Source organism: Apodemus sylvaticus, chromosome 17 (assembly GCF_947179515.1).
Source record: "Apodemus sylvaticus chromosome 17, mApoSyl1.1, whole genome shotgun sequence".
NCBI lineage: Eukaryota > Metazoa > Chordata > Mammalia > Rodentia > Muridae > Apodemus > Apodemus sylvaticus.
The window spans coordinates 16,358,304-16,370,463 of record NC_067488.1 but is presented as its reverse complement, the minus strand read 5'-3'; the positions used below and the strand labels follow the sequence as shown (position 1 = coordinate 16,370,463).

General features: G+C 37.7%; 1 protein-coding gene across 3 annotated transcripts in view; it reads left to right on the top strand.

The window, feature by feature from the left end:
* The window catches only part of Csmd3 (CUB and Sushi multiple domains 3), a 1,209,570-nt gene that overhangs the window by 588,867 nt on the left and 608,543 nt on the right, over positions 1-12,160 (top strand). For all 3 annotated transcript variants that reach the window (XM_052161507.1, XM_052161506.1, XM_052161505.1), the window contains one exon: positions 5,444-5,547. In XM_052161507.1, coding sequence (XP_052017467.1) covers positions 5,444-5,547 — 104 coding nt within the window. The remainder of the gene's footprint in view (positions 1-5,443; positions 5,548-12,160) is intronic.

Genomic DNA, 12,160 nt, shown 5'->3' with positions numbered 1-12,160 from the left:
CCCTTCACAAAAGCCACAAGCAGTATAAAGTACCTTGGGGTGACTCTTACCAAACATGTGAAAGATCTGTATGACAAGAACTTCAAGACTCTGAAGAAGGAAATGGAAGAAGACCTCAAAAAATGGGAAAACCCCCCATGCTCATGGATCGGCAGGATCAATATAGTTAAAATAGCCATTTTGCCAAAAGCAATATACAGATTCAATGCAATACCCATCAAAATCCCAACTCAATTCTTCACAGAGTTAGAAAGAGCAATTCTCAAATTCATCTGGAATAACAAAAAACCCAGGATAGCTAAAACTATTCTCAGCAACAAAAGAAAATCTGGGGGAATCAGTATCCCTGACCTCAAGCAATACTACAGAGCAATAGTGTTAAAAACAGCATGGTATTGGTACAGTGACCAGCAGGCAGATCAATGGAACAGGATTGAAGATCCAGAAATGAACCCACATACCTATGGCCACTTGATCCTCGACAAAGGGGCTGAAAACATCCAATGGAAAAAAGATAGCCTTTTCAACAAATGGTGCTGGTTCAACTGGAGGTGAGCATGCAGAAGAATGCTAATAGATCCATCCTTGTCTCCTTGTACTAAGCTCAAATCCAAATGGATCAAGGACCTCCACATAAAGCCAGACACTCTGAAGCTAATAGAAAAGAAACTGGGAAGACCCTTGAGGACATCGGTATAGGGAGAAAGTTTCTGAACAGAACACCAATAGCATATTCTCTAAGATCAGAATTGACAAATGGGACCTCATAAAATTACAAAGTTTCTGTACGGCAAAGGACACCATCAAGAGGACAAATCAGCAACCAACAAATTGGGAAAAGATCTTCACCAATCCTACATCAGATAGAGGGCTAATATCCAATATATATAAAGAACTCAAGAAGTTAGACTCCAGAAAACCAAACAACCCTATTAAAAAATTGGGGTACAGAGTTAAACAAAGATTTCTCACCTGAAGAACTTCGGATGGCAGAGAAACACCTTAAAAAATGCTCAACTTCATTAGTCATTAGGGACATGCAGATCAAAACAACCCTGAGATTTCACCTTACACCAGTCAGAATGGCTAAGATTAAAAATTCAGGAGACAGCAGATGTTGGCGAGGATGTGGAGAAAGAGGAACACTCCTCCACTGCTGGTGGGGTTGCAAATTGGTACAACCACTCTGGAAATCAGTCTGGCGATTCCTCCAAAAACTGGGCACCTCACTTCCAGAAGATCCTGCTATACCACTCCTGGGCATATACCCAGAGGATTCCCCACCATGTAATAAGGATACATGCTCTACTATGTTCATAGCAGCCCTATTTATAATTGCCAGATGCTGGAAAGAACCCAGGTATCCCTCAACAGAAGAGTGGATGCAAAAAATGTGGTATATCTACACAATGGAGTACTATTCAGCCATTAGAAACAATGAATTCGTGAAATTCTTAAGCAAATGGATGGAGCTAGAGAACATCATACTAAATGAGGTAACCCAGACTCAAAAGGTGAATCATGGTATGCACTCACTAATAAGTGGATATGAACCTAGAAAACTGGAATACCCAAAACATAATCCACACATCAAATGAGGTACAAGAAGAACGGAGGAGTGGCCCCTTGTTCTGAAAAGACTCAGTGAAGCAGTATAGAACAAAATCAGAACAAGGAAGTGGGAAGGGTTGGGTGGGAAAACAGGGGGAGGGAAGGGGACTGATGGGACTTTCGGCGACTGGGGGTCCAAAAAAGGGGAAATCATTTGAAATGTAAATAAATATATCAATAAATTAAAAAAAAGAAAAGTTTGAATTAAATAAAAGAATGATATATAGACATAGATAAAATTTTAATTCTGAGCACAAAACATTTAACATGTGACTGTAGAAACTACATAGTTTTTATACATTTTACATATGTTTTAGTTTAATTTGAAAACATTTTCTTTACCATTTTCCAGATATGTTCAACAGTTCTGACAATTATTCCCATATACAGAGATATTAATACCATATTATACATTACTATTTGTTGACCTCATTGTTGTAGTTATACACATTTATGCAACTTTTCTACACAGACTCTTAATTACTTTGTTTTTCATTATGTCAAATACTTAATTTCAATTTAATTATATTTTGAAATGAGTATAGAAACAGTTTATAAACTCTCCCCCTACCTATTCAATATAGTACTCTGAATTTCTATCCAGAGCTATTAGACAACAAAAAGAGGTCAAAGGGATACAAATTGGAAAGGAAGAAGTCAAATTATCACTATTTACAAATGATATAATGGTATATACTTAAGTGACCCCAAAATTCCATCAGTGAATTCCTAAACCTGATGAAGAACTTGAGCAAAGTAGCTGGATATAAAATTAACTCAAACAAATAACTGGCCTACCTGGATATGCAAGCTGAGAAAGAATTGAAGGAAACAACACTCTTCAAAATAGTGACAAGTATTAAAAAAAATTTTAGTGTGACTCTAACTAAGCAAGAGAAAGTTCTATATGACAGGAACTTCAAGTCTCTGAAGAAAGAAATTGAAGAAGACCAGAGAAGAGGAAGATCTCCCATTCTCATGGATTGGCAGGAATAATATAGTAAAAATGGCCATCTTGCCTAAAGCAATCTCGAGATTGAATACAACCCAATCAAAATTCCAGATCAATTCTTCACAGAGTTAGAAAGAGCAATTCTCAAATTTACATCCTGGAATAACAAAAACCCCAGCATAACAAAAAAATGATTCTCAACAATAAAAGAACTTCTGTGGAATTCACCATCCTGGACCTCAAGCAGAACTATAGAACAATAGTGATAAAAAACTGCAAGGTATTAAGTTATTGGTATAGTGACAGGCAGGTACATCAGTGGAATAGAATTGAAGACCCAAAAATTAACCCACACACCTATGATCACTTGGTCTTTGACAAAGGTGCTAAAACCATCCCCTGGGAAAAGGACAGCATTGCTTTGTTTTTTTGTTTTTTTGGTTTTTTGGGGTTTTTTTTTGTTTTTTTATTTTTTTGAGACAGGGTTTCTCTGTATAGACCAGGCTGGCCTGTGAACTCAAAAATCCACCTGCCTTTGCCTCCCAAGTGCTGGGATTAAAGGCATGACTGCCCGGCTAGGATAGCATTTTCAACAAATGGTGCTGGTTCAACTGGAGGTTAACATGCAGAAGAATGCAAATCGATCCATTCTTATCTCCTTGAACAAAATTCAAGTCCAAGTGGATCAAGGACCACAACATAAAACCAGATACACTGAAACTAATTGAAAAGAAAGTGGGGAAGAGCCTCAAGCACATGGGTACAGGCGAAAAATTCCTGAATAGAACATGCTCTAAGATCAAGAATTGACAAATGGGCCCTCATAAACTTTCAAAGCTTCTATAAGGCAAAGAACACTGTCAATAGGACAAAACAGGAACCATCCGATTGGGAAAAGACCTTTTCCAACCCTATATCCTATACAGGGCTAATATCCAATATATATACAACTCAAGAAGTTAGACCCTAGAGAACCAAATAACCCTACTAAAAATGGGGTACAGAGCTAAACAAAGAATTCTTAACTGAGAAATACCAAATGGCTGAGAAGCACCTAAAGGAATGTTCAACATCTTTAGTCACCAGGGAAATGCAAATCAAAACAACCCTGAGATTCCAACTCACCCTAGTCAGGATGGCTAAAATCGAAAACTCATGTGACAGCAGATGCTGGTGAGGATTTGCATAAAAAAGAACAGTCCTCCATTCTGGTGGGATTGCAAGCTGGTACAAACACTCTGGAAAACAGTTTGGTAGTTCCTTAGAAAATTGGACATAGTACTACTACCTAAGGACCCAGCTCTACCACTCCTGGGCATATACTTAGAAGATGCTCCAACATGTAATAAGGACAGATGCTCCACTATGTTCATATCAGTCATATTTATAATAGCCAAATAACCCAGATGTCCCTCATCAAAGGAATGAATACAGAAATTTTGGTACATTTACAATAGAGTACTACTCAGCTATTAAAAACAATGACTTCATGAAATTCTCAGGCAAATGGATGGAAACAGAAAGTATCATGCTGAGTGACATAACCCAATAATGCACATGCTATGCCCTCACTGATAAGTGGATATTAGCCCAAAAGCTCAGAATACCCAAGACAGAATTCAAAGACCACATGAAGCTCAAGAAGAAAGAAGACCCAAGTGTGGATACTTTAGTCCTTCTTAGCAGGGGGACAAAGTACCCATGGGAGAAGATACAGAGACAAAGTTTGGAGTGGAAATTGACGGAGAGGCTGTACATAGAATGAAATATCTGGGGATCCATCCCACATATAGCTACAAAATCCAGACACTATTGTAGATACCAACAAGTGCTTGTTGACAAACGCTTAATACAGCTTTTCTTAAGATGCTCTGCCAGTGCCTGACAAATACAGAGGGGGATGCTCTCAGCCAATCATTGGAATGTGCACAGAATCCCCAATGAGGAGCTAGAGAAAGGAGCCAAGGAGCTGAAGGGGTTTGCAGCCCCATAGAAGGAACAACAGTATGAACCAACCAGTACTCCCAGAGCTCCCAGGGACTAAACTACCAACCAAAGAGTATACATGGATGGACGCATGGCTCCAGCTGCATATGTAGCAGAGGATGGCTTTGCTGGACATCAGTGAGAGGAGAGACCATTGGTCCTGTGAAGGATCATTGCCCCAGTGTAGGGGATGCCAGGACAGGGAAGTGGGAGTGCGGGGTTAGTGAGCAGGGGGAGGGGGGATGGGATAGAGGGTTTCTGGAGGGGACACCAGGAAAGGGGATAATATAAACAATGTAAATAAGACAATAGCAAATTAAAGAGATTATTTTGTCAAAATCAATTCCAAATTATCTGCTATATTCTAATGTGTCTCTCAAACTATATTTCTCCTGATTTTGGAGTACATTTTACTATGTTTGAAGGATTCTGGTAGTAAACATAAACCTGTAACACTAAATATTCTCACTGAGATTCAAATCTGGCTCTAACACTTTTCAGCTTTACTAGTTAAGGGGAATGGCATACTTTTTTCCTCTGTTAAGTTTATAAAAAAATTATGTGGAAATGTGTGGAAAACTACTCTCTCCCACATGTACTTTTTATAAAGCCATCCCAGAGTGGATTTGCATTAATCATGCTTAAATCAAAATGAGTGTTCTATAAACAGAAATCGTACTTTTTCATTGAAAATTTAATATAGAAGTTAAAAGATAGCAAGTGAAAAGTGTGGTAATAGAGTCACTGAGCTGTGAATACTTTGGTGAGATCTGCTGCCATAAGGTGATATTCATAGATAGTTACATTGTTTTTAATTTCGGCCACTGCTTAATTTTTGGTTTTCATTACATCATTCAATATACTTATGGTGTTTTTTTTTTTATTTATTACTAGGTCATCCAGATAAACTTTGAAGAATTTGATTTGGAAATTGGATACGACACACTGACTATTGGTGATGGAGGTGAAGTTGGAGACCCAAGGACTGTGCTTCAGGTGTAAGTAGTCAGTATTTCATAGCTGTCACAGTGTATCAAGAACTGGAGATGGTTACTCACAAAATATCTTTCAGTAGTCCGTGCTACACTGTTCCACAAATAGTCCAGATGACTCTGGAATAATAAGATAATTGTCAATTTTCATTTTTTGTTGAAAATAGATTATTTTCTCATACAATATATCCTGATTACAGATTCCTCTTCTTCTACTCTTGCCAGTTCACACCCTCCTTTCCCTTTCCTCTGTATCAACCTCTTTTCTCTCATTAGGTAAAAGCTTCTAAGAGATAATATCCAAACTTGTCAAAATAAAATATAAGATAAAGCAAAAAACAAAACAAAACAAAAACCAAAAAACAAAAAACTATCGAGGCTAGAAAATGCAAACCACTGGAAGGAAAAGAGCCCCAAGAGCAGGCACAAAAAACAGAAACCCAGTCATTTATGAAGTCAAGAGAGCCATAAAAGTACTAAATTGAGCTAGGCAGTAGTGGGGTGTGTACTTTGAAATCAAGCAATGAGGAGACAGAGGCAGGCAGATTTCTGAGTTTGAACCAGCCTGGATCTACAGCTAGAGTTCCATAAGAGCGAAATCTACACAGAGAAACCCTATTTTGAACTGACAACAACAACAAAACAAAAGTAAATAAATAAACAAAAAGATAAAGAATAAAAAATTAAAAAGTTGAAAGCTATCTTATATACCCAGAGGAAAACCTTGTACAGAAGAATGTAGACTCGGGACTTATATGGCTTTAGTCTCTGTGATATTTGTTTCAGAGACTCTTGTTCTCTTGGTAGCATTTTTAACATCACAGGGGAAAGGGATAGTAGGAACAGGAAGAACAGACTTTATCAAATGTAGTAAAAATTCTGTTTTTCACTCTATTGGAGGTCACACTGGACACCAAGGTTAATTATTTTGTGCCCAATGAATGTGATTAAGGAGGAGATGAATGGAGACCACTTAAGTAAAAGGACCAGACTCATAACTAATTGTAAGAAAAATGAGGCTAATGACAGCTGGGTGATGGAAGTTGGGCTAAAGAATAAAAACTATGAGTTGTGCTCTTATATCCCCAGTAAGTAATCATGTGGAGCAAGTTGTTGTGTAACAAAAGCAGAGTGTTTTATTGCACTCTTTTTAGAAGAGTAAAATAAATATTTTACAAGCTTTCTGCTCTCACAATACAGTTCTCTACTGTCTTTAGTTTGCGCAGTACATGGGTTTCAGCTCTTCCTGTATTTTCCTTATTCTGAGAAATAGCATGAATATTTAAAATTTGTGTATGAAACTATTACTTTGTTATGTTTTCTTCTATCTACCATCAGGAAGTATTCCTCTTAAAAACAGAATTATAATTCTGATGAAATATTATTAATTTCCTCTATTAAAATGGACATTAACATAACTTTTTGTTGTCCACAGCCAAGTCATCTAAAAGAAGCATGGTGGTAATTGACTAACAGACTTTACATTAAAACTATTTTGATTTTCTGAGGAAGCGACATCCTGATTTCCAGAGTGGTTATACCAGCTTGCAATCCCACTAACAATGGAGGAGTGTTCCTATTTCTCCACAGTCTCACCAGCATCTGCTGTCACCTGAATTTTTCATCTTAGCCATTCTGACTTGTGTGAGGTAGAATTTCAGGTTTGTTTAGATTTGTATTTCCCTGATGACCAATGATGTTGAACATTTCTTTGGGTGATTCTCAGCCCTTTGAGTTTCCTCAGTCGAGAATCCGCTGTTTAGCTCTGTACCCCATTTTTAATAGGGTTATTTGGTTCTCTGGACTCTAACATCTTGAGTTCTTTGTATATATTGTTGTACATTTACATAATGGAATACTACTCAGCTATTAAAAACAATGACTCCATGAAATTCGCAGGCAGATGGATGAAACTTGAGAATATGACCTAAGTGAGGTGACTCAGTCACAAAGGAACAAACACAATATGTACTCACTGAAAAGGGATATTAGCCCAAATGTTCAGAATACCTAAGATTCAAATAACAAACCATATGTAGCTTAGGAAGAAGGAAGACCGAATGTGGATGCTTCAGTGCTTTTTAGAAGGGTGAGCAAAATGCTCACAGGAGGAAATCCGGAGACAAAATGTAGACCAGAGACTGACGGAAAGGCCTTCCAGAGACTGCCCTACCTGGGGATCCAACCTATATACAGCCACCAAACCTGGACATTATGGTGGATGCCTGGAAGTGCTTGCTGATGGAAGCCTGAGTGGTTGTCTCCTGAGAGACTTTGACAGAGTCTGACAAATACAGAGGCAGAAGCTCTCATAGCCAACTGTTGGACTGACCTTGGGGGCCCCAGATGGAAGAGTTAGAGAAGGAACTGAAGGAGCTGAGGGGGGTTGCAGCCCAATGGAGGGAGCAACAGTGTCAACAGGCCAGAATCTTGGAGCTCCCGGGGACTGGATCACCAGCCAAAGAGTACACATTGAGTGACCTATCCATGGCTCTGGCCACATATGTGGCAGAGGATGGCCTTGTTGTTCATTAGGGGTAGGAGAGACCCTTTGTCCTGAGGGTGCTTGATGCCCCAGTGTAGGGGAATGCCATGGTGGGAGGACAGGAGTGGGTGGATGGGGAAGCATCCTCATAAAGGCAAGGGGATGAGGGAAGGGATAGGGCGTTTCTGAAATGGAGACCTGTAAAGGGGAAAGGGTTCATTGGCTGTGATGATTTTGAAAAGCATTCATCTCAGATAAAGAAAAACGTATAAGGTCATATTATTCAAAATTGATCTTTCACATGTTTGGTAAGAGTCACCCCAAGGTACTTTATACTGTTTGTGGCTATTGTGAAGGGTGTCATTTCCCTAATTTCTCTCTCAGCCTGCTTATCCTTTGAGTATAGGAAGGCCACTGATTTGCTTGAGTTGATTTTTTAACCTGCCACTTTGCTGAAGTTGTTTATCAGCTGTAGGAATTCTCTAGTGGAGTTTTTTGGGTCACTTAGATAGACTATCATATCATCTGCAAATAATGATAGTTTGACTTCTTCCTTTCCAATTTGTATCCCTTTGACCCCCTTATGTTGTCTAATTGCCCAAGCTAGTACCTCAAGTACAATATTGAAAAGATAAGGAGAAAGGGGGCAGCCCTGTCTAGTCCCTGATTTTAGTGGGATTGCTTCAAGTTTCTCTCCATTTAGTTTGATGCTGGCTACCGGTTTGTTGTATATTGCTTTTACTATGTTTAGGTATGGGCCTTGAATTCCTGTTCTTTCAAAGACTTTAAGCGTGAAAAGATGCTGAATTTTGTCAAAACCAGAACAGGGAAGTGGGAAAGGGTGGGTAGGAGAACAGGGGGAGGGAAGGGGGTTTATGGGACTTTTGGGGAGTGGGGTCCAGAAAAGGGGAAATCATTTGAAATATAAATAAAAAATATATTGAATAAAAAATAATAATAAATTGATACAATAATTATAAATACTAAGCAAAACATTCAGTCTCAGTCTTTGTTGTTCTCTTACACGCTCAAATGAATTTTCCAAGTTTCTTTTGGCTGTATAAAAATTATTTTGAATATGTAAGCTGTTCTACAATCCATAGAATAGTAAAAAAACATCATACCCTACTTATAGAGAAGCTGAGATAGTAGAAGGATGATTTCAAGACCATTATGTGGTACACAGCAAGACACTGTCATGTGCAAACAAACAGAAAGTGTATATGGATTGTACATTATTGGACATATCTCTCCAATTACCAAATTAGAGAGACCACTGGGTGACAGTAAACAAATTTCTAATTCCTCATATTTTTAAGTTTTAATCGATTAGGATATGTTGGAAATATTAATTTTCACATTAAGAGATATTAATGAAAAGTGATTGTTACTTCCTGTTACTTTTGTTGTTAGTAGTGGAATTATGTTGGTCTGGGTTTGTTAAAAGATTACTTTCTTGCTTTGTCTAGGATGTAGTTTCCCTCCTTGTGTTCGTGTTTTCCTTCTATTATCCTTTGTAGGGCTGGGTTTGTGGAAAATACTGTGTAAATTCGGTTTTGTAATAAAATATCTTGTTTTCTCCATCTACGGTAATTAAGAGTTTTGCTGGGTATAGTAGCCTGAGCTGGCATTTGTGTTCTCTTAGGGTCTGTATGACAGCTGCCCAAGATCATCTAGTTTTCATAGTCTCTGGTGAGAAGTCTGGAGTAATTCTGCTAAGCCTGCATTTATATGTTACTTGATCTTTTTCCCTTACTACTTTTAATATTCTTTCTTTGTTTAGTGCATTTGATGTCTTGATTATTATGTAACAAGAGGAATTTCTTTTCTGGTCAGTAGACTTGACATTCTGTAGGCTTCTTATGTGTTCATGGGCATCTCTTTCTCTAGGATAGGCAAGTTTTCTTCTATAATTTTGTTGAAGATATTTGCTAGCCCTTTAAGTTGTGAATCTTCACTCTCTTCTATATCTATTATCATTAGGTTTGGTCTTCTCATTGTGTCCTGAATTTCCTGGGTGCTTTAGGATAGGAGCTTTTTACATTTTCTTTGACTGTTGTGTCAATTTTTACTATGGTATCTTTTGCACCTGATATTCTTTCTCTCTTCTATCTCTTGTATTCTGTTGATTATGAATCTATGATTCCTGATCTTTTTCCTAGGTTTTCAAGCTCCAGGTTTGTCTCACTTAGTGTTTATTTTTTGTTTCTGGCTTCATTTTTTTTTATTTTTTAAATTTATTATTATATATTTTTATTTTCTATATTCTTTGTTTACATTCCAAATGATTTCCCCTTTCCCAGTTCCCCCCTCCCCATATGTCCCATAAACCTTCACTCCACTCATTCTCCAATCACCTCTCTCCTTTTCCTTTGTCCTGATACTCCCCTCCAATGCTAGATCAAGCCTTTCCAGGGTCAGGACCCTCTCCTTACTTCTTCATGGGAGTCATTTGTTATGCTAATTGTGCCTTGGGTATTCAAAGCTTCTGGGCTAATTAATATCCACTTATCAGAGATTGCATTCTATGTGTATTCTTTTGTGATTGAGTTACCTCACGTAGGATGATATTTTCCATATCTAACCATTTGCCTAAAAATTTCATGAATTCATTGGTTTTAATTGCTGAATAGTGTTCCATTGTGTAAATATACCACACTTTCTGTATCTATTCCTCCATTGAGGGATATGTGGGTTCTTTCCAGCTTCTGGTCACAAGCTTCTGGTCACAACAAATATAAAAAGATTGAAATAATCCCATGCCTCCTATCAGATCACTATGGAGTAAAAGTGGTCTTCAATAGCAACAAAAACAACAGAAAGCCCACATACACGTGGAAACTGAACAATATTCTACTCAATGATACCTTAGTCAAGAAAGAAATAAAGAAAGAAATCAAAGACTTTTTAGAATTTAATGAAAATGAAGACACAACATACCCAAATCTATGTTACACAATGAAAGCAGTGCTAAGAGGAAAATAGCCCTTAGTGCCTCCAAAAAGAAAATGGAGAGAGCATATACTAGCAGCTCAACGACACACCTGAAAGCCCTGGAACAAAAAGAAGGGAATTCACCCAGGAGGAGCAGAAGGCAGGAAATCATCAAACTCAGGGCTGAAATCAATCAAGAGAACCATACAAAGAATCAACAAAACCAGGAGCTGGTTCTTTGAGAAAATCAACAAGATAGGTAATCCCTTAACCAGACTAACCAAAGGGCACAAAGACAGTATCTAGTTGCATTTTTAGATTCTGGGTGGTTTTGTTCATTTCCTTCACCTGTTTAATTGTGTATTCTTGTCATTATTTATGGGATTTTTGTGTTTCCTCATTATAAGCTTCTACCTATTTACCTGTGTTCTCACATATTTCTTTAAGGGAGATATTTATGTCCTTCTTAAAGTCCTCTATTGAAGAAGACCTCAGAAGATTGAAAGATCTCCCATGCTAGTGTATTGGCAGAATTAATAAAGTAAAAATGACCACCTTCACAAAAACAATATAAGGATTCAATGAAATCCCAATCAAAATTTAAACTCAATTCTTCATAAAGTTAGAAAGAACAATTCTCAAATTCATCTGATATAACAAAAAACCCAGGAAAGTTAACACTATCCTCAATAATAAAAGAAATTCTGGGGGAATCAGTGTCCCAGACTTCAAGCCATAGAAGAGAGCAATAGAGTTAAAAACAGCATGGTATTGGTACATCGACAGGCAGATCAATGGAATAGAATTGAAGACCCTATAATGAACTGATACACCTATGGTCACTTGATCTTTGACAAAGGAACTAAAACCTTCCAGTGGAAAAAAACATTTCAATGAATGGTGCTGTTTCTACTCTCTGTTAGCGTCTAGAAGAATGGAAATAAATTCATTCTTATTTCCTTGTACTAAGCTTAAGTCAAGTGGATCAAGCACCTCCACATAAAACCAGACACACTGAAATTAATAGAAAACTGAGGAAGAGCCTTGAGTACATGGGCAAAGGGGAAATTTCCTGAATGGAACACCAATAGCTTATGTTCTAAAATCAAGAATTGACTAACAGGACCTCATACAAAGTTTCTGTAAGGCAAAGGTTACTGTGAATAGAACAAAACAACAACCAATAAATGGGAAAAGATC